The 23,459-nt window shown below is 42.5% G+C and overlaps 1 protein-coding gene across 5 annotated transcripts in view; it reads right to left on the bottom strand.

The window, feature by feature from the left end:
• The window catches only part of ASPSCR1 (ASPSCR1 tether for SLC2A4, UBX domain containing), a 51,653-nt gene that overhangs the window by 7,991 nt on the left and 20,203 nt on the right, over positions 1-23,459 (bottom strand). For all 5 annotated transcript variants that reach the window (XR_014229723.1, XM_082326720.1, XM_082326722.1 and 2 more), the window contains 5 exons: positions 20,573-20,712; positions 18,010-18,091; positions 17,076-17,142; positions 16,118-16,180; positions 15,758-15,810 (listed from right to left, as the gene is read on the bottom strand). Coding sequence is in view for 4 of the 5 variants with exons in the window: in XM_082326720.1 (XP_082182846.1) it covers positions 15,758-15,810; positions 16,118-16,180; positions 17,076-17,142; positions 18,010-18,091; positions 20,573-20,712 (405 nt within the window). In the remaining variant the exon portion in view is untranslated. The remainder of the gene's footprint in view (positions 1-15,757; positions 15,811-16,117; positions 16,181-17,075; positions 17,143-18,009; positions 18,092-20,572; positions 20,713-23,459) is intronic.

The raw sequence follows: 23,459 nt of genomic DNA, 5'->3' as shown, positions 1-23,459 counted from the left end.
TTAGTAAAATCAAGCATGCTGCTTAAAGACCTGGAAGTCAGAGGAAATGGAAGTAAAATCCCTAGTTATTGAATCCTTAGCTACTGAGTAAACATTACTTGGAAAAATGGAGTCTTAGCAATGCTGTGCAGCCCTCACTAAAAAAAAAAAAAGCACGGAAGCAAGCATTAAAGCAAACTAGCAAATGTTGCCATTTACCCATAATTTAAAAATGACAAAGATCTTTCAACTTTGGTAGCTAATACTTCTGAGGTGAATAATAAGGAACGAAGCAGCAGAATGAGCGTAGGGAAGGAAATTTGGAGAGCTAAAGTACAATTCAAGGACTAAAACAACAAAAAGTTACAATAAGAAGTTCAGATAAAGGAAGTCCCTAAAATAATTGGTTGGGCCACTAATTATTAAGATTAAGGAATCCAATTAAAGAAGGGAATTTCAATTACTTCTTTGGATCAGTTTCATCATCGGGGAGATTTGGAGAACAGTGACTTTGTTCTCCGTCTGTAACAAACTACAGTGTGGGTAAGACTGGGCAGCTACTGGGGCAGAAATACCCTGCAACGTCATCGCCACCACAGACTCACTGAACGGTTGAGGTTGGAAAGAGCATCTGAAGACTGCCCAGTCCAAATCCCGCTGCTCTGAGCAGGGTCAGCTAGAGCAGGTTTCTCAGGACCACGATGTCCAGTTGGGTTCTCAATACAAACAAGGATGGAGACTCCACACCCTGTTCCAGTGTTAAGACCACCCTTTCAGTGGGTTTGGGCTTGATTTTTTTTTCTTTTTTATTTCAGTGGAAGTTCCTGTAATTTGTGTCCATTTCCTCTTGTCCTTTTATTGGGCACCACTGAGAAAAGTCTGGCCCATCTTCCTTGCTGTTTCCCATCACATTTATTATACACGTTGACCAGACCCCCACCAGAGCCTTCTCTTTTCCAGGCTTAACAACTCCAGCTCCCTCTGCCTCTCCCCGTAGGTCAGATGCAGCAGTCCCTTAATTATCTTTTGGTCCTTTGCTGGGCACCAGAGAAACTGTAGAACTGGACTTGCAGTCCCACTGGTTCAACCGAGGAATCACAAAAACAACTGCAGGTAAGTGAGGAGGGTACCTACCTACGAAGCTTGCTCTGCCACTTATAGGGATCATAGTATGACACCACACCCTCAAAGAAACTGAAGCAGTAGAAAAACTGGAGCTGGAAATTATATATTAAAAAGCACTACATCACCATGTCCAGATGATACATCCAAATGTTCTCAAGAGACTGAAGAGTAAGAGATTTAAAATTATTAAGCTTTGTGCTAAAAACAGACACTGCTGCAAGCACAGGGTTGTATTTTTAAAAATGTTTGAAGGTGATATGCGAAGATTAATATACGGTGTAACTAACCGTACCAGTAAGGATTCCGAAAGGAAAATATCATAGTTATAACCAGAATTAACACATCACTATAATACTACGTAAAGAAAAACTAGCTGAAACAATTATTTTAAGCTTTCAGAAGGCCTTATACTAAGAGACAGGTAAAGGAACCAAATCATCATAGTGTAAGAGGCAAGTACTGCCATAGCCAGAAACTGTACAGAAAATGTTGATTAATGGTCTACATTTACCCTGGCAAAACAGTAACACTACATTTCTCACCTTGATCCAATAAGTAAATAAATAGATAAAAGCAAGCAACTGCCCCTCTTCATATCATTAATGAATACTTAGGAATTATGCAGGGTTGGCTGCCTGCTCTTGAGTTTTCTTGAACCTCTGTTGCCACCATCAGCACAGTCAGGATATGGGAATGACGGTCCTTGGACCTGATCCAGCACAGCAATTACCAGGAGTCAAAGGAACCCTGATCTTCACAGGGGAGTCTGTGGATTGCTACCTAATACAGAGGCTAATAAAACTGTATTAACTGGAGGCAAAATGAAACAGCTTCATCTATCTTCCTGACCACAAACTTCAAGTGAGTATGTGGTATTACAAATTTTTTTACGTTAATCCAAATGCTGTAGGAGACTTTGACGTACAGCATGGCCTACATCATGTTAGACTGAAGCAGGAGACATTCATCGGTCTACTCTGAGCCTCGGCTTCTGCTAAAGCGGTCAGTCATCGTCATATCCTTGAACTGACGTTTTAGCAGAAATCATTATTTATTAAGTCTTTTAACATTTAATTCCTCAATCAACAGGGCCTAAGGTTGCCTGCTCCAGTCACAAATACGGCTCTCCATAAACTTTTTTAATTAAAAAGTACCAGACACGGTTTAGAAACCCCAGCGAAAACTCTTGCAAGAGCTTTGATGTTTCCGCTGCATTCGTCTGAAGGGATCCCTCTATTTAGGAAATGGGTGCCTTAAAAAGGCCCCCCCCAACACACATACACTCGAGCCCTTTTACACACAACATCCTTTTCATGCCAGCTGCAAGTTGGAAAATGAGGTTTTTGTAGCGTGTTAGTGTTGGAATTTTTTAATAACCTCCCCTCTCTTTTTTCCCCCTCCCGACCAATTATCTTGGTAAATAATTAACATTCTGAAGGAGATAAGTAAGCACAGCATCTCAGAGCTCAAAGCTCTTTAGTTCAAAGCCCTGCCCTTTTCTCTTCGTTTCCCTGCTGCCGCCACCGAAACTTCCTTGTCAATCAAGCTCTGGGCACACACATCAAAGCTCCATGTGGGAATGGCCCCAAGGGGTCAGAGAAAATTCATGGCAGGGCCTGCATGAGGCACAAAGAGAAAAAGAGAGTGAGAAACACAGACCAAGAGCTAGACAGACACACTCAACCACACAAACACACAGACAGAATGTGCCCCGATATAAGCCTCTCCCCTATTTACTCACAGGTTGACAAATAACCATAGTTCTAAGTTTCAGGATCCACCTCCACAACCATTTCCCACTGCTGGCAAAACATCAGTCCAAATGTTTCAGTTCAAAATCTTTCAATTGAAAGAAACTTAAAGGAACTAGACAGCAGCTCACAAGTATACAGAATGCAACCCCCTTCCCATGGCTCATTTCCCTGCATCCCTCTCCTTTCCTAGGGGTCAGCCAACACAGTCCCCTCTTGCCAAACGTCCATCCAGTAAGTTCTTTTTCTTCAATTCAGATGGACTATTGGCTCATTCATACAACCCTTTGGCCAGCTTCCTTTGAGCAGAATTCTCAGGTACCATCCCAATTTCAGCACTTACTGACGGTTCAGCACAGAAGGCAGCTAGCTACATCTCACTGATCACCCCAGGAATTCTCCAGCCAGTCACTGGCAGGACATAACGCTGTCTGAGATTTTTTTGTAACACAAAAGTATTTAAATCAGCACCAATTTCACATTAAAAAAAAAAAAAAAAAAGCCAGTGGAATGATCCCACTGGCCAAGGAATGTCTTGGCATAAAGATGAGAAGGCTTTAGTAGCTGCAGTCCAGGAAAACATACAAACCCAAAGTTGGAGCCTTTAGTATTCTCTAGCACTGCTAAGCATGCAAGGATCAAATGCTGGGCAGATCGTTACCTGGAAACTATATTCTCAAGTCAGCTGGTATTTCCTCATTTGCAGTTGTTCTAATGCACATATCAATGTCTCTAGAAGAACTCTGCAGTTCTTAACCTCACTGCATAGGATTCTTATAAGAGTATCTGTGAATCAAAACAGATTTATAAACCTCTTAGAGCCACAGTGAGCCTGTCAGATTGACCAAAAGAATCATAGGCTGTTTGAAACAAATATTCAAAAAACTCCGTTCAGTTATAGGTGAAGAATTACTACAATATAAGTGAGTCAACGGCTAGTTACCATACTCAAATATCCAGCATTTCTCTTTCTTGCTGCTTTGATTTCTAGCCAAAGATACAATGCCATTTTTACTGGGAAAATAGATACTATTAATCTATCAAATTATAATGTTCAAATCACACTGTGCAAGGCATATTTACAAGAGACAGTTACATTATTATTTTTCCTGCAACAGCACCTAGAAATCCAATTGAAAATGGTGTCCCATTGTGCAATTATATATATGTAATGAGCAGCAACATGCAATATAAATAAAACTGTAAGAAAGTATGATGTTTGGGGTTTTTTTTGTACAGATGAAAACCTGAGACCTAAAGAGATTAAATAACTTATTCAAGGTCACACAGGATGGCAATAGCAGAAATGAGAACTAAGTATGTAAGTCTCCAGAGTCCCATCCAAGGCCTTAATCGCAGGACAGCTTTCTTCTGAAGGGATCGGAAAGTCACCGATGAGGCAAGAAATGGAGGAAGCCAATGTCCTGCTTACTGTCCTCCTCATTTAAGGAGTATCATTCCAAGCGACCAACTCATCATTTTAAAAAGATCTAAATAACACAGCTTCATCAATTTACTTAGTTACAGCTGCTGAAGTTTAAATGAACGCTTTCCATTTCTGAAATCTGAAGACCAGCCTGTTACTCATAAAGCCACGTTTAGTCTGAAACCGTGTAGCTAAGTAACTCAAAGTCTTATTTCAGACAGGCAGAGTGCAGTTGCTCAGACACCATAGTGGTGAGCGTGGTTTATGACAGCAGGGCATCCTGGCTGTGGAGTGGTATACTGGGGCTACTGCATCTTGCATTCCACGATAAAAATATCCACACTAGGACAACATTCCCCTGTGACTCCAGCTGCGATACACAAGAAAAACATTTCTGCTTTGTTTTACTGCGTGTTTTAGTAACTTGTTCTCTAGAGCGCAGAAAAGATTTCAGGCAGAACCCTCCCCAAATAACATCTCAAGACTTCCTCCTTCACTAGGTATCTCCAGACATACACATTTGAAAAACCCTAGAACAGAGTATTGCAAAATATGTACATTATTACCACGCAGTTATTCTGTTCACTGACAGAGTGATGCTTTCAGATCAGGCAGAGACTGCTGTCTAAGGGGAACTTGCAGCTGCCAGAATGAGAAGCATTCTTTCCGTTACATGATCTGAAAAGATTAGAGTGCCACAGGTCTGCTGTTGGTTTGATGTTAAAAGATGAATAAGAAAATAAGCACTTCAAAGGAACACGCTCATGGAAGGAGAAACCCAAGCTACCAACATGAAATACTGCATAGTACACACACCCCAAACACATAAACTAGCTCTTGGAAAATCCAACCGGAAAGCCGGTGGATCAAAAGCTTCTCCAGCAAGACTGCAAAGCATCGCTGAAACAGAAATAAACACTACAGTCATGGTGAAAGGGGCAAAGTGACTAAGTGGTTCGTGTTTATAACCCGAGAACAAAGCTGCTCAATGTGGACTGCAACTGCCAAGGAAGATGGATATTCCGCAGCCAATACGGAGGAGGTCTGATCCGGCTAGAGCAGAGGACCTTTAAAATTAATAAGGCAAAGATAAGATTTGAAAGCACTATTTTGAGAAGGCTACTTAAGAAGGAAGCCAGGTATAAAGAGCATTCATTGAGCCCTTGAGCTGAGATCAGAAAGATCTGGCCTCCGAAACTGACAGTAGGAGAGCGAACATTTTTGGCAGAATTTCCACTCTAAGCTCAGCCACCCAAGGCAGGCCCGCAGCCGGGCTGCGGTGCCTGGCCTTACTCGAAGCCAGCGTAAGATGCAAGTAGGGACAGCATTTGCGAGCACGGTTAACAGACCTCGCAAGACAAACAGGAGGTAAGATTGCTACCAAAATCTAGTCAGATGAGAAAATCCTGAGCGGGTAAGTAAAGGCTAAGACTTCATACAGGAAGGGGAATGCCATCCTCTGGGCTGGGTGAATTTCACTATTAACTGCAATTTTCTTTGCTAGCGAGCGGAATAACCGCAAGGCCCGCCACTGGAAATACCTCTGACGGACTGACTCTGATGAAGTAATTTTTTCTGAAATTGCATTCAGACTCTTGCCAAAAGGAGAGAAGGCTTCACACAGCTCAATTCGTAGTCGGCTTCATTGAACAAGCATGCCAGATGTATTGCCCAAACTGGCATTAACAAATAGGATATGGAAACAGAACCAAAGGCAAAGAAAGGAACAAACAGCTCCTCTGGATTTCTGCCCCACGGTACACGCCAGAGGAAACACTCGGTGCACTCTCAAGATCTGATTAGAAGATCTAAATATTTATGTGGAAGCCTGTGGATTCCTTTAGCTCCTCTGAAGACAGAGGATGGCCTCCTGCCCTCTTTGCTGCCTTGACTTTTCCAGTGGCTGATATTCTTACCTTCTCCTAACTCTTTCCTAGTATTAACTCAGCAATCAATGATCGTTTCCACTAGTGCACCCCAGATATGCACTACACAAGCGCCTGTTTCTGGGAGCAAAAAGAAGGGAAGAAGCAACTCTGAAAAGCTCAGCTAGCCTAGAAAAACACAAACAAGCAACTAGAGCTATAAGAAACCCAAAACCAAGTGCTACAACAGGGAAGCCTGCAGTCGATCAGTTCTGGAGAGCAGAACATTATAAAACACTTCAAGGGACATGAGGATAAGGCAGCCAGCAAAAACAGCAATAACAAAAAATCAAAGCAATGCCTTGAAGTCTTTATGGGTTCCAAAAACTCCATGTTGCTGCCAATCTGTGTGCTCACTGTACTGTAAATACCCACATATTTTTGGAGAATTCACTTCAGACAGTTCTTTCAGCCCAAGTATCTTGGCAAATAAGTTAACAATATTTGTCTTTTTTCCCCGGTTTTGCTTGCAGCGTAAAGGTTCTCCCTTCATTGTAAGCGATCAGATTTAATGAATGTGCTTCCAATCTTATCAGCTTGAATGGAGTGAGAGGGTGGAGAGAGAGCAGAAGTGTTGACAATATGGTACTCCACCATCTGCAGTGATTCCTGTTATTGGCTTCAGCACAAATTTCAGTCATTTATAAATATTTGAATGCTCAAATGTGCTCACATTACTGCCTCAAACACCATCCGCTTTCTCTTACAGACAGCACCAAGGCAGTCTATAGAGTGGAGGATAACCTACTGCTAACTTAAGACATGGGAAAGCCAGGTGCAACTCCGTGATTCATGTCTGACATCGGACAAGCAATCCCGAACAACCAACTCCCAGTCATATCACAGAAGAAGCAGCTCTACCCTCTACCCTAGCAGAGGGTGGGGTTGTGACACCACCAGAAATCATGCAGTTTCCATGACAGTGAATTCCTAAAACATCCAGGCTGGCAGGGGTCAATGTCCAGAACACTCTGTGCTTGGGCTCAAGCAGGCTCTGCCTCTGATGGTGTCAGCAAAGACTGTGAGTTTCTAGAAAATCCTTTTGAAGTTCATCAAGAGAATTCCCATATCCTTGGAGGATGCTGCTAGAACTCCCTAGGTACTGAGACATTTCTCAAAGAAAAGGAGAAAACAGAAGGCTATTAAGCAGCCTGTGACTAAACTGAAGGGAATAATGGGATGCTTCTCTGCCACAGTCATACTTAAAAGCCATAGTAACAGTCCACTTACATTTAGACATGGCAGTATCATGTATTCTGAGAAGACATGAGGCAACCTGGAAAACAAAGAATGGACTGCGCAGAAGCCATAAGCCAACCTCTATTCCTTTACTCCTTGGTTTTCTTAACTATTTCTCATTTTCTGTTTTTCAAGATTTTAAGCACAATATTTGGGGAACAAGAATCTAAGAAGTCCCTGAGAGCAAAGGGAGAATAAACCACACACACACACACAAAAAAAAAAAAAAAAAAAAAAGGAAAAGCATTTATGGAACAGGGTAATTGGACAAAATCTCATGTTTGAAAGTTAGGAATTCTAAGGCTCATACAATTTCAATTGTAGCTCACAGTTATCACTGAGATTTCAGTGCAATCTTCCTTATGATTGCCTTTGCTTCCTCTGAAAGTCACTTTATTCCTGAAAGGAATATACACTCCAGAGGCACCTACAGTCTACCTCTATTTTGGTATGTTCTGCTCAGGTAAGATGAAAGAGTGAATGGCCTGATAATATGAAAGTTAAATGTTGAAAAAATCTAGAATGGCTAGATACAACATGGTAGTACCTGTTTTGGGAGACCTATTTTGAATAGAAACATAGGTTTCTAGTCATCTAAGAAATATCCCATTAAAATCAAGTGTCAGGTTGTGTGCAGGCATCTTTGCAAGGGAACCACATCAGGTGCACAACACTCCAGCAGGCTGTTGCTAACACTACTGACACAGAGCACCTGGAGTGAAAGCTGTCAATTTTGGCAGTTACATGATACGACCTGAAAACCTTAAAGAGCTGTACTACTGATAAAGACAACCTCCCTCCTCAACCTTTCACACATTTTCCAAAAAAAAAAAGATACTACAAAAAAGCTTGAGAAACTAGTTATTCTGTTATTTTACCCAGGCTCCCTTTTCCTTACAATTTCCAGAAGAACCGCACGCTCCACAGCACTTCATTCACATTTGCACCCTAAGTACCAAAACACAGCACTATTCCAGAACAAGCTCTCACACTAGAGAGATGCTGAGTACTGCAAGGTCACATTAGCATAAAAGTTCCTCTTCCCCCAGCCCGAAAGCCACACATTTTACAAAATACCTTAACCATATGCCTTCTATCTTTGCAGAGCAGCTCTGTCTTTTCATCTCTTTCCTTCCAGATAACGGGAACGGAAGGGGAGCTCTGACTCAAGTACAAAAGGTTTCCCTTCCACAGACGACACGATGCCTGAAAGGGGCAACATCTTCACCTAACCCACCCACCCAGAGCCTAACCCCATCCAGCGCAGGACCAGGCACCGCAGCCTGCTCTGCAGCCCTCAGCCCTGCAGCGGGTGTGGATGCTGACCCGCACAAACTTCTTCCCAGAATGAAGATTTCATAGTTTGGAAGGCAATACTAGAGAGCAAGTGAGAAGCGGTGAGCAAGTCCTGTCCCCAGCGCTGCCCCACCTGGCCCGCTACCAGAAATATCACTTCTCTTGCTCCTGGTCTGGGCCAGTGTCATTTTTACTGAGAGCACTGAGGCTCAGGCGAAGCAGGCCGATTAGTAACAGCCGCCTGTAAAAAGGGCATCCAACCATAACACAGTTGCCAGGGACATGAAAGCCAGAGCAGCTTCCGCACCCGTTTCTTCCCAGAGAAGAAAGCCCCCTTCAGCCCCTGCCAAGCACTCGGATCGGCAGCAGCAGAAGGGAAAGCCTGTCCAAGCAGAAGACATTACAGCATGGGGCCTTCACTGACTCAAGGCGAAAGTTAAAGACGAAAAAGGATTTATGCTGGTAACGGGGAGCAAAGCTTCCCCCAGAATCAGCCGACCTAAACTGGGACAAGGCACCATCCTGGTAAGTTAGAGCAGCGTGGTCTCTGACAAGCAGTACGGGTAACCAGAATGGTATGACAAGTTCTCAGCAGGAATTGTTTTTTCCTGTTTGATGCTTCATCCAAATAAAATGTTTATAAACACACAGAATCATTCCTGCCATAACAGACCAAGACCTGAAAGGGCTGAAGGGCCCCAGGCTACATGGCCACAGGCATTAAACACAGCTCTTCCAATCTGCAAACCCATTTTACATAACGGCCATTTTACACCCAGCTGCATCAAACAACTTCAAGGCTTTAATGCAAATGCTCGTGTGCCCTTCCCCCAGCGCACATTCCTGGCAGCGCAGAACCCATTGCTCCAAAATCGAAAACTCTAAATAGTGGAACCCAGCCCCGGCAGGCACACATTTCTTTGCGCTCCCTCTCTTCACCCCGTTTTATCCTTCCAAGACGCTTCAGCCCCTTGCAGCCTTCTCCCTTCTCACCCTAAACATGCATGAATTTCTTTGCTCCTCAGACAAATCAATTCCCCTGCTGTTTCTTGCCAATCCAGTGACACATGTCTTCCCTTATTGCTAAGCTTCTACGCTGCTCACCTCGTTAGAGTAGTGTTGCTAGCCTCAAGCATTTGGGTCACATCGTGTACTCATTTCCAATGCCCTAGGGCCCTGTAGTCAAGGCTAAAGCCTCCCTGAATATAATTTGATGAAAAAAAACCTTTGTTTTTTCTTTAAAAAACAAATTTGATTACAAAAATGCTCTGGCCTGCTCCTTTCACCATCAACTAATTTTTGCAAGTCAGCTCTGATGAACTGGATGGGCTTTCCTAATTCTGGGGATAAACTTTTGAAAACAATAGCATTTGAAATATCATGCTGAATGCGCATGGTGAAAAAATCTAGAAAGTTAAATACCTGTAGCTGCATACACATTTCCAACCATCTGTGGTTTCTGTACCAGATGGGCTATGGGGACAAGCTACATTACAAGTAAAAGCTGTGCAAAGTTTATATACTCAACTGCAAAAGGAGCAAAAATACAAAACTCAAAAGTGAGTTCTTTGAACTCACCATGAACTTTAGCAGGGTCTCCTGCAGAAAAAGTTTGTGTGGGTCCATTGGCGTAACTGCATCAGCAAACTCTTGTAGATTGTGAGCGACATAAGTGAGCAAAACCTTTACTTTCACCATGCAGCCGACACACATCCCCTTCCAGCTAAAGCCATACCCCTGAAAAGGTTACTTTTCTGAGGGGCTGAAGCCCGTCACTACCACCCGTTGCAAGATATTAACCACTTGGATTTGCATGTTATGAGACTCTAATCTACTTCAGTCAAGAGCCCTGAGCCATTATTTAAACTGTTTATATTTATCCAACTCATGTAGAATGAAATAAATAGCAGCCCAGGTGACAGAGGTGAGAATAACTGGGGCAGCAGTGTCTTCAGCTGACTCAGCTGTAACCAGCAGCTATGCATCCACTGTCTAAGATAAAGTTCCTTTAAAACAACAAACATCCATCTTAGGGTTTTCAGCAGAAATGTCTCGAGAAATAATAAAAATTAGTATGCAAAAAAAAAAAAGCTTCTACAGGACACCTGGTTAGAAGGAGTTTGCAGTGCCCTTGTTTCATATACTCATTTTTCATTAGCTGTATGTCACACCATCACTTGCACTGTATAGCAGAACACACCATCTCATGAACAAGTTGCTTATACTTTGCATCTTTTTTTCACAGATGTGAAAAGCTACACAGGGTGCCACATAGCAAAGCAAAATCTAACAAATTCCACTGATATTATTAGCTGTTTTCTCCAGAATTCTAAGGCTCATATAGTCTGTATTATTTTTTTCTTTTTTCCTTAAAATTGGGAGAATTGTATACAAAACAGTTCTGTTAATGAAATCATAAAACTGAAAAAAAACAATCGTAAACACCTAACAGGCAGTAAAGTTACAAAGGCTTAATTATTCCAGTATATTCAAAGAAACAAGTCATATATACCAGTTTAAATCCTCTGCTATACATGAAATTTTGTGCAGTGTTTCATGCATATTAGTCTGTTATCATTCAATCTATAGGGTAGTTGAGTCAATACAGGAATTGCTGTTGGGTCGGGTAAGTTGCCAAGGCAGCCTGGCCAGTCCACCTCCAGCAATACACAAGGACATAAGAACAACTGAACGCAGGCCGAAAGTCCATCCAGTCCAGCCAGAATCCTGTCTCTAGCAGTGAACAAAAAACCAGATGCACAGAGAAGAGTATTCTCGCTCTGCTTATATGGGATACTTTCCCCTAATACTATTAGCTAGCAGTGATTTTCAGTTCAGAGGCTTCCTGAGATGGTTTCTATATATTAAGAGAGACTCACAGTAGATCTCTTCCTTGAACTTGTCCAAATTTCTCTTGAACCAGTAGATACTTTTAGTATATAGTACCCTGTGACAAGGAATTCCACAATTCAATTTTCTATTGCATGAACAACTACCTTCTACCACCTATTCTAGCTCCTGCTTGCCTCACTTGATGCCACTCACTCTTGTACTGGAGAGAGTAAGAAATCAACCCCTTCCAGCTTCTCCTTGATATTTCTTTCCCAGTCACATCTGCAGGCTGACAAGTCCCAGCCTACTTAGTCTGTCTTTATGCAGGAGCCATTCCAGACCTCTGATGATCGTCATTCCCCTTCTCTGCACCTTTACCAGTTTCTTTTTAAGATGAGAGACCAGATCAGCACACATTATTCAAGATGCGAGCAAACCCTGGTTTCATACAATGACACAGTGATCTTCTTTACTTTGTTATCTATTTTGTTCTGAATATTTTGGATTTTGGGAAGGAGGTCGTTTTGGTTTTCACTACTATTCAGTAATGAGCTGATGATTTCATCACCTTAAGACTTAGCTCCAGAGCAGTAACAATCAACCCAAGAGCTCACTGAGATGCATATGAAGTTCAAATTATTTTTCCCCACACATGCATCACTATGTTTACCTACGCTGAGCCAGCTGGTTAAGAAGAAAATGCCAAGTCATGCAACTGTTAAGTAACGTGATAATAATCTCTTCATAACGTCATGTTGCAATCCCTAAAAATATTCTAAGCATGAGATTTTACTTGCTTTCCGCATTTTGCAAATAATTGTAATGATTTTGTATACTTAGATTATGCTTTAAAAAATCCATTTTTCTTTAATTATGCCCAAATTCTCAACACAACCACATTCTAATTACAGTTTAGTTAGACTACACTGTGATTATATGTTGCATGGAAAAAAAAAATTCTTACATCAACTTTGGATTTGCCACCCTTTATCTTAATTGGATGTTATTCGTCTCTTGTGTTGACACAGAGAAAATGAGAAAAATCATTCCTTAAAACAGTCCATTGGCAGGAGAATTTTCAGCTTTTGAGCACCATATCTTGAACAGTCACAGTTCTGTACTAGCATCAAGGCTTTGCACCTTTGCCATGTGACACAGCAAGCACTTCAATCTCAGGAAAGCCACTACAAATCAAAGATGCTTGACTCTCAAATTCACCAGGTTCTTCATCAAGTTGCGATTTCTGAAGGAGTCTAAAAGACTGGGCTGTAAGGCACCTCAAAGTCTTTACAGAGCACTAATTTAACACATTTTTATATGTTCAGGGAGCTGCCGCAAGGAATGAATTCCACAGTAAATGTCACAACTGGGAAATTGCCACACATGAAACAAGGTCAAGTAATGGTGCCAGGTACGGAACAAAGGCTTTAACACAGCAAATTAAACAAAATTCCTGCCATAAAGTTTCTGATTCAAAGACAGGGAGACATAATTATTTCTGTGGTGTTTCACTGAAAAAGTTCTGTTTCAGAAGACATCCAGAGAAACTTTAGATGTATGCTGAAAAAGAGAAAAATAAAAAAACAGTATTGCCGGGGCAGGGGAGTGAGGCGGGCAAGGGGTAAATACAGGTAAGCAGAGGACTTTGAACTTTATTTAGAAGATAGACCAAAGCTAACAACAGAGACCGGAGACAGCATCAGAGGTTGGACGAATGGGAGGCAGATACAGGCCAGCAAAGAGAGTGCTGCATTCAAGTTTACTGAAAAGCCAGAGAAACCTCCTTTTCTTTGTGGAATGAGTATGGTATATACGCAAAGGATTTAGAGGTTAACTAAAAAAGAGAAAGAGAATGGTCACAGGAGATTTCAAGGTGGTACGGACAGGCACATGAGCACACAGGGTATCTTCCAACAGTGACAGAAAACAATGGAAGAAAGCAGCGTCAGAAAGGCAAGTACCTTGAATTTGAAGGAGCAACAAAACATCCAATAGAAAATGAACTAAGAATAGGAAAAAGGTTCATTACAGAGGCAGATTTTGAGTCTTCAGCATCTAGGATGTCCTTAAAACAAAAAGAAGCCTATCTTAAAGAAAAAATAAATAGTGCCAAACTTGAAGTCCATGAGATTCTAGAGGAAAATGTGGCATACGGGGTGGGTGAGAATATCACTTCTTACAGAGACACTGAAGAGAAAGCAGTATATTTTGTAGGGACACAAGTCTGAAGGCTGAGACAGGAAATCTGGGAACACATCCCAGCCACATCTTAGAAGACGACAGAAAAACACCCATTTTATGCAGGAGACCTCTGTTGGTGAGAGCTGCAGAGAGACCATGCTTTGGAATGATGAAAAAAGCTTTCCAGAAAGCTTGTTAGAAAATGTGTGTAAAGGAACTTTAGGTGAGGGATGTGCTCAGACACGACAGCTTAGGACAAAAAAAAAGAAAGGAAAATTAAGACACAGAGAAAGGCCGAGAGTAGCGTGCATGTGCCATGTCAGACCAGTCTGTGCTAGTCACAGCTCTACGGCTGCTTCCCTTGCCTCTGAACTGCAAACAAGTGCAGGACATTTTTTACTATCTGCTGTTCCTCTGAATGTTTTCCAAATATATCATTAGCAATGCAACCATAGCCAGTTTCCCCTTCGTGGGATTTCTCAGAAATCTGAAGACAAGATTTGTCCTTTGCATTTCCCATCATGGTTACCATGTGTGCTTTCAGACAGTGCTTTGGGTGGCAGATGTGGGTGAGATGGCACAAGTCAGAGGAAGCTGGGAGAACTGCCTTCATGCCCAAATGGCAAAATCTCCTGGCTCAAAGACACAAAGCACTTTCCACTGGTATTTTCGTTATTATTAAAATATACAAAATGGCTTTGAAAAGAAAAATCATTGTTCTCCCCCACCCACGATGACATTATGCCTTACCAACACAGATACCATCCCATTCCTGTCGGTGGGAGAGGCACAGCCATGCGCACTGCACATTCGAACAGAGGCCATGGTCAAGCAGAGAGCAGGAGGGCTGACAGAAACAGAGCAGTCCTCGGGCTGCGAAGCTGGGTGGAGGCCAAGAGCTACTGCACAGCAATTCCTGAACCACAGAACCAAACAGGGCTGTGATCCCCGAGAGGCTCAGCACTCCCTAGGAAGCGAAACCTGTCACGGGCATGGTGACAATACAAGGAACTCCAACCAACAAAACCACTCCCCAAAACTTCAAATTTCAGCAAAAAGGTCTTAATGAGGTATTAGGAAGGGGAGAGACTTCCCACTGTGAACAGAGAAATCCACACTTTGCTCCCCTGAACATTCACTAGTCCAAAAGCAGCTGCACGTGTATCTCTTCACGTGGGCTGGTCAGGAAGTTGTGGAATTTGGAAAGCTCCATTACAAACAACTTCAGAGGCATGCTAATCCCTACCTAATTCACCACGCTGCCTGAAAGGTTCCTTTCTCTATCCCTCTCCCTGAATGACAGCACAATTTAAACATGGTGAGTTTGGGGCAAAGTCACTGGCAAAATCACTCGATCAGTCTCTTAACACGTGTGTGATTTACACAGCCAAAGAGTCTCTGGCCAGAGACTTCAAGACCACCTTATGTGGCATTTGCAAAAAACCTCCAGCAATCTGGATTTGAAAAACTAAATTTCAGCCTTTGAGAAAAGTTACACATAGAGAGTACATATTCCCCAATGTACAAGCTGGCTTAAAATAAATTATCGCCTAGTGATTATCAAAAAGGTCAGATTTTTGTCTACTATGGCCTCTAGCTCCTGCTGTAGAAACTGAAAACAGTTACCTATCCAAATCCAGTGTCACATCTCCTACTATACTAGTCCAACTACAGGTAGAGCAAATTCGCCTTAGCTCAGCTCTTGCAATAACGTTTCAAGGTTAAAGACCGTTCAGACTCCGTAAGGCACTGAGCGTATGTATGAAACAATGCGACCCCCAAACCCTGCCACAACATGCCAGCGCATATTGTTGCACAAGGTGGACCTCTTCTGGTGAAGAGCTTGTGCTCCAAAACACCTGGTTCCATTAGTCTTGGCTAAGCAGAAGTCTACAGGGATCACAACATTATATAGCTTCTTTTAAAAGGAACTAAAGCATATGGTGGGGTGAAGGGGAGCAGCAAGTCAGAGAGAATCACAGAGCACACATGTGAGTCCTTACCTCAAAGAGTGTCAAACTTTCATCGTTCAAGATGATTCTGGGAGGTGCAATAACTGAAGTTAAAAAACAAGTTACAAAACAGGACCACCCAGCAACCAAAACAATAAATACAGCAGGTATGGGAGGGATTACTGCTCTTTAAAGGAGTGACACATTCACACTGCCCACACAGGCTTCTTATGAGGCAGAAGCATAATGTGGTTAAGTGAGCAGGTTACACCTCCTTTACACTCTGAGGCTGTATTTAGGGAAGGAATTCCTCCCCAGGTCATACCTCATGGCATCACAAGATCCCATATGCACCACAGCTAGGAACAGGCTTTGTAAAGTAAGGCCAAACATTACCAACAGCACACTCACACAAGTAAAATGGCAAGTCTGCATCTGCAAGGTGGCTTCTTACAAAGTCTCTCAAAATGCCAACTGTGAAAAAAGGAGAGAAAGATTCGCTGAATTACATTTGTTTCTTCAGATGCTGGGCAAAAAGGCTAACCTGCACCAGCAGAACTCCCCTCTACAACATCTGTAGATTGCCTTCTCTTCAAAAGAACACTGTTACTATTACAAATATCTTGGGGGGGTGGGGTGGGGGACCACAGAAAAAAACACTTAGACATGCTGGTGCCTTAGCAAAATCTAAGGATGCCAGTGAAGTTCTTCCTAGGAAATCCAATAGAAGCTGCAAGATTCACAGAGACCAGCCAGGTGAGACTCTGATAACTAGTTATTACCGCTTGTTCCATACAAAAGTATCAAAAAAATTGTGTGGGTAACCATCACTGCCAGCTGAGAATAAGAGGACCTCAATTAACAACAGTAAGAGCTACATGGTGTATGGTCTGACTGCCTTTTGTGAACGGAGAGAGGCAGAAAGGTTCATCCCCCGTTATTACAGCTTCTTTTTCTTCTTCCTGATGTTTTGGTTTTATTTTGGATTAGGGGGGTGTTGTTTTTTTCCCAAAACTTTTTAAGCTTTAACATAGAGGAAGCGTCCAAACTCATCTCAGTAACATACCATTTGGACACAAACAATGGGACATCAAGTGGGACAGTTTCCTGAGCACAAATATTTTGCCATCAAGTGGCCTGACAGTCTCCATCAAGTAATCCTGGAAATAAGTTCCCCTTAACTAAGTTAATTACCCCAGACCCTTTTCTCATCGCATTCAGGGGCCCTATAAGGACAGTGTAACTAGCTACTGGTGCTTTTCCAGAGCAGTACTACTTCCCTGGACAGCAGAAAGACCTGTCCAGAGCCACTCTCTTGATGTGAGGGGTTAGCTGCAGCTACACAGACTGAAGTGGAGATTGCTCTTACCAGTTTCACTAGGACGGAAGAATCCCTGTAGAACATGACGGTCTGGAAAATGGACTCTCAACACCACCTAAGTCAGAGGCAAAGCACATTAGGTCAATTGTTTATGGCTGTCCTGTAACACCTGTCCTTGGCTTAGAATTTGTGAGCTTTTTTTTTTTTTTTAAATGGGGAGATTTGAGATATTTACTCTACAGGGGTAGAATAGCATACTGGGTAACAATTACTGTGCAGCTCCTCAGAGAACATGGGCTGTCTGGCTTTCAAAGGCTGATCTATAGAAACAGTACGATGTACAATGCAGCAGCACTTATTCAGAGAGTGGGAGCTCCCTGCGCTAAGTGATGCACAAAGTAGAAAGTCACCCGTGGACAGGTACAGACAGTGTACCAGTATCCTGAAGCATCCATAGCAGCAGGAATCCTCCTGCCATACGTCTGAAGTAACTCGTACCATCCTATTTCCAGCATTGGTCAGAAAGCACTTAACTTGGGAACTTAATCTCTTAATTTTTTTGCAATAAATCACCAAAGACAAAAACTGCATTAGGATCATATTTACAGAGTAAGATATCTCCAATCTGTAACACCTAATCATTTAACTTGTAATGAGATACTATCAAAATATAGGAGTCTACAGAGGAGAGGCAGATAGGAAAGCTCAGTCATACAGACTGATGTGTGCAGAACATAAGGGTTTTGAAACATCTGGAACAAAATAAAAGGAGCCATACTGCCCGACACTCAACCATATCATTACAGGCCAGCTGATTTTACACGGGACAATTGTTATGCAAGTCCCACAAACAATTAACAGGGATAGGAATTTGAAAAGTCTTCCTATAAGTAGCTCAAGATCCTGCTGATCACAACTGATTCCCAAAGTTACGCAATCCCCAAGTCTGGACCAGAGGGACTGGAAAAAGAACAAAGGCTACCTTTGGGTAACGCTCTAACTTCTCCTTCACCTGAGCCTCCCGCAAAGATTTTGTCATCAGTGGAGCTTCTTCGAGGCGTTTCCTAGATACATGGGAAGAAGACAAGCTGTCATTTTTGTAGTTTTAAGATGCGTTTTTATTTTATTAAGAAAGCGAAAACTCCAAGCAGGGCTGATGAGAATTGCTCAACTGTTCCATGTGTCCCTCACAGCATTTTCTCCACCTCCTGTGGTTCCCACCCCGAAATCTCATATATGGAACTACTGAGCATCAGCAACAATACTGCATAAAATTACTTTTCTTGTACAAGTTTAAAAAGAAGTTCACCATAGCAGATGCCAGAAAAGATACTAAGAAGAGCAGGGGAATGTTCGCTTTGACTACTCAAGAAGCACTTAACTTGGGAACTTAAAGCACTTAACTTGGGACTTGTTAATCCAATAAAACAGAGACTAAAGTTGAACGTGATTACTCCAGAGAGGGAGAAGAGCTACTGAAGCTGAAAAACAATGCTGGCACAAGAAATTAATGGGTATTAATTAGCAACAGGGAAAGAAAACAGAAGTGCGAAGTTTCAGATCATTCAAGAACCGGCATTGTAGACTGGTGTTTTAAAAGGAGTAGTGGGTGCAAAAAAAATCTACCTGTATTTAAGATGAAACAATAAACTCAAGAAAACGATCATATATTTTCCTGTAAGTATAGAAATAAGCTTAGATCCGACAGATCCCATGTTCAGCTTTAGTCCCTTTTCCTTGTTTGCACTTAATTTTGAATAACCAGTTTACTAGGCTAGATTTTGGTGAAACATTTGATCATGTAATTCTGCACAACAAATCTAAGTTCATCTCTTACACCTATACAGTTTGAAGGATCTCTTTTTATTTTTAAGAATCATCAAGATGTCTCAGGAACAGCTGCTGAACAAAACTACAGTCTTACTTCACCAACTGTACCCAGAACTGCCAGCTGGTACACCACGTTCCAAGATGCTCTGAAAGCGCCAACTCACAACCCGAAAAGCAAATGTGAAACTAACCTGCTTCACTCCTTCTTTGTGTACCAATTGCTGATTCATACCAATTCTCAGCTCTTCCTGAAGTCAGAATTAAATTCTCATTTAAAATATTGCATTGTATGCAGCTAGTTTTTGTTAAGATTCACCAGCTGAGATCAGGAGCCAACTGGTACCAGTTTCACGTGTAACTTGCCTTTATTTTTATCCCTGGCTGTGAGGGGAAGAGGGATTACAGGCATCAGCAAATTTGGAAATTAGGTCTTTTTTTGAGGGGGTTGTATTCCAGTAACCCCCAACCAAATGATCCTACATTTGTACCACTAAATACTCCAGACCCACAAGCGGCAGAGCAATTTTCAGGCCAATCTGTGTACTCATGTGGATTTCAGAGGCCTGTGGGGAAAAAAATCAGCTCTAAGTAAAAAGTTCAACTCAGACTTGGTTACACTGTAAAGTAGGCTGTCCCATGGTCTCAGAGAATGCTTGTAATGTTTAAAGGAATGTTATGATCCACTTGAAACTAAATGCATTCATGAAATTAATTTCTTTAAGGAGACAAAAAAATGCTGTTGTGATAGGGAGGCTGGTTTATCTTAATCTGAGTTTTTAGTTCAGAACTGGAATAAAAGTACAACAAAATCATGAATATTTGACAGCAAGCTACTTTAACAGTGAGATGCATAGTTAGTCCAGCTTCCCATGCTTCTTCCCCCTCTTTGTTCCAAATATTCTCGTGTCGTGATTTGTGGCTAAGTTCGATTTTGCTTTATTTCCATTTGGGTAGTGTCTCAAAGTTGGACTTTTCTGATGAGGTCTAATAAAAGGTTAATTCTGTTACTTAAAATACAAGGTGTTTCTTACTGGCTGAAAATGCTACTAGCTACTATTGCAGTCAGTGGGAGTTATTCGTATGAAGCTGGATCATTGTGTTCATATATTTGTCCATTACACGTCAAAAATTCCATCCATTTAATTCCTAATAGTTAACGTGAAGTCAGATCAAAACAGATAGCAGGAGCTCACCACCACTGCTTTGGGCCTCTAGCAAATAAGAGCACATCTAATTACAAAGGCAGTGGCTTCTCCTTCAGAGGAAGGGAGAAGGAAAGAAAGAAGAGGAGGCAGGGTGTTAAGAGGCTTTGAAGAACTCCCTGAAATGCAGAATACGGGAAGGAATCTTTCTCTTAATCCCTTCTCAGTGAGGGCCCATCCCTGATTAGCTTGAGGTTCTCAGATAAACTTATCACCACATAGGTATCACAGACACTTAATGATTAAATTGTCAACATCCACATGAAACCACTATCCCATGCACGAATGCTTGACTGAGTCACTCAAAAACATAGGTTCTGTCACAGAAACATGACATAGCCCTTGAACTCAAATGGCATAAATGGTAGAGACTTCCAGTGCTGATCATTAATTAATTCCACACCCAGTAACTTATCTACAACCCTTTACCCAGGGATCACAGCCAGCTATAGGTGCATAGGCTCAATAAAAGGGTATGGAGAAACCTCAGTTGCCAGTAGAAAGGGAACTTACCTCTCACTCTGCAGCTGTGCCAAACGTTTCCGTACATCATCCACTGTGACTTCAAAAAACTCATCAGGAAGCTCTTCTGGGCCAGAAGGAAGTGGTTCTAGTAGGTCTAGGTGACATACAAGTGGCTCTCGTTCTATAAGCTATAGAATAAAAATGAACTTTGATTAGTCTTAAATGCATTGCTTTGCTTATGCTATAAAGTTCCTGAAAAAAGTAAAAGGACAGTATTTGCAAACTGAAATACAATCACTAGTGTGGAATTCCTGTCACTAACTAACAGAGACTAACAATAGAGGTTAGACTAGTCAGACTAACAATACAGAGGTTGTCAGTGTTGTTGTTTTTTATAGTTGATAGAGCTTGGGGCACAACTCCTCCCAACAAGCAGCAGGAATCTATATTGTCAGATGAGTCATGCCCTAGCAGTTAGCTGCTCTCCACTGTCAGTATGGGAAGCCCAGGGTAATAACTTCAGCAGTCATCTAACGTAAGGAGAGATGACTCCTTTCCAGGGAGTGCCTGTGGAACTCTTCACTTACAATACAATGACATTTTGCAGCTGAACCATACTTCTAGCTAGTTACAAGTCTGTTATAAGTACTCAGAAATTACTCCTGTCCCCAAACCATCACCTACCTCTCTCTGCTCTACCCCAAACCCCTCTCAGTATGTAATCACTTCCTTACCATTCTACAGGCAGGTTACACAGGTGCTATTCTTCATACTACAGACTATAAACTGCACGTTTAAGTTTTTCATCTGCCATGCACTCCTGGCTCGCATTGTGTCTTCTGTTCTCTTCGCTTCACATTCTCCTGCCACAGAGCCAACGGCACTAGTTCCCAAACAGGGCTCACTCCATTTCTTCTTACTCTAGAGAACAATCCTTTCTTTAGGAGTAAGGTAATTTTTGACCTGTTAAGTTCTCTGAACTGAGCCACTGTAGGTTTCATTGCACGCGTTTAAAATTTTTAACCTGGCTTCTGCTGTGCAGAAAGCTCCCTTAGACAGTGAAAACCCTTTTGGTTTGCACTTACAAAGTACTTAGCGCTGAAATCAGCCTTTGTTGCAGGCAAAGCAGACAGATGCGAGGGGAGCAGTTCACTGTATGAATTAGCTGCAATAAAGGTACTTAATACATTTATTGGCAACTTTCCCTACACCCCAGCTGCTGAGGATGGGCTATTCGAGCAGCACACAGACCTCAAACAGCCAAGATACCCCTCTCACCTGCGCGGCAGGGCACAGGCAGCCTGGCCGCTCTGCTCCCCCTGCCTCCAGAGCCCAGAACTGGGAGCTGGATATCATGATGGCAAACCTTTCAGCACAATTGTGCCCTGGCCTATAACTGTGGTTGCAGTTATTAAAAAAAAAACCAAAACCAAAAACCAACATCAAAACCCATAACCCCCCAAAAAAACCAAACCAACCCCCCAACCTATTAGACAAACAGCATCGCTGTCTCTGAAGGAAGAAGGACATTATGTACCCTCCCAGTTTAGAATAGGTTAGATACTGGCTACTATCCCTTACATCAAAAGCAGCACTCTGGCGGTATGCGAATACAAACCACTACCCGAGTCAAACACACAAGAGGCAGTTACACCTATTGGCTCTTGAACAATTCAAATTGTTTAAATCACAGAAATGCGTAAAAGCACAAAGCTTGAAAGCAAACAGAATAGGGTACTGCAGGCTACAGGAGATGCAGGGGGGAAGCAGTCCGTGACTGAAGAGCCCCACGAGAACAAAAACTCTGATAGTTAATACAGAATTTCTTTACAGCCAGCTGCCAGCCTAACACAGCTCTAGGCTCTGCGAACAAACCTGATGCCCATTTCTTCTCCCCTTATTCCCTCATATACTCTTTCCAATCCTAATTAATGCCCAAATGTCCTCCCTCCATCTGTTCCATCCATCCTCCCTTCCCCCAGGCACAGGCCCCTTGGGAACAGGAGTCTCCCTCAATTGTCAAAAGCGACAACACAAATTACAAGGCAATGTTCGCTCTGCTTGTGGGCACTAAAGGGTAATTTGAGAAATTAAAAGAGCGAGGTTATGTGGGTGGGACCCTTGGCTACTTTTAGAAAGTTGAGCAGGGTCAGCTCTAACTAGCGGGTGAAGGAGCCTGATTGCAGCTTTCCCGGGGCTCAGGGGGAGGAATGCCCAGCGCTGCAGGAGCGATCCTGAGCGTGCAGAGCCACCCTCTGGGAAAGGGCCTGTTGCACAACGGTCCGAACTGCTGCCAGCGGCTGGTCTGGTCAGGTCAGATCGACATCAGAGGAGAATTAATCAGGCCTCCCCAATAATCAGGTATGCTTCAATCTCCTCAAACAGGCCTGAGTTTCATTTCATTCGAAACACAAACATACTGAAAATAGACTTCTTCAGAAAAAAAACCCCAAACCCCAAGAGTCTGAGTAGGCATACCCTGTGGCATGCTGGGATACGATGGAGAGAATTCCAATGTCTGCATTAGCACACCCTAAACTTACCATTTAGTATCGGATCTAGCAAGTACTTTAGCTAAACAGTAACAGGATTCCACAGGGAAAGCATCAGTCACTGCCCAAAGCCCAGCAGTAGCTAAAGACTTCAGCCAAGACATCAGAAATCACGAGACAGCAGAAGGCAGACATGTATCCCAGTCCTAAGGGCCCACCCCTCTTCCTCGCTGTGTGTTCACTGCTCCAGACCACTCTGTGTTAGAACCGTCACTCAAGCGTCGCTTTCCAGACATCTTCACTCCAACAAATGGGTCTCCATTGCCAACGAGGTACCGCAAACGGGCGGTCAGCAACTTCCCCTCCAGAGCCATTCCCCGGCCTGCCAGAAGTAGCTACGTGCTGTGATACAAGATCTACTACTTCCCAGACATAAACGCCCT

Source organism: Platalea leucorodia (genome assembly GCF_965183815.1).
Source record: "Platalea leucorodia genome assembly, chromosome: 14".
NCBI classification, from domain to species: Eukaryota; Metazoa; Chordata; class Aves; order Pelecaniformes; family Threskiornithidae; genus Platalea; species Platalea leucorodia.
Note: the sequence above shows the minus strand (reverse complement) of the source record. Positions and strands in the feature narration are given on the sequence as shown.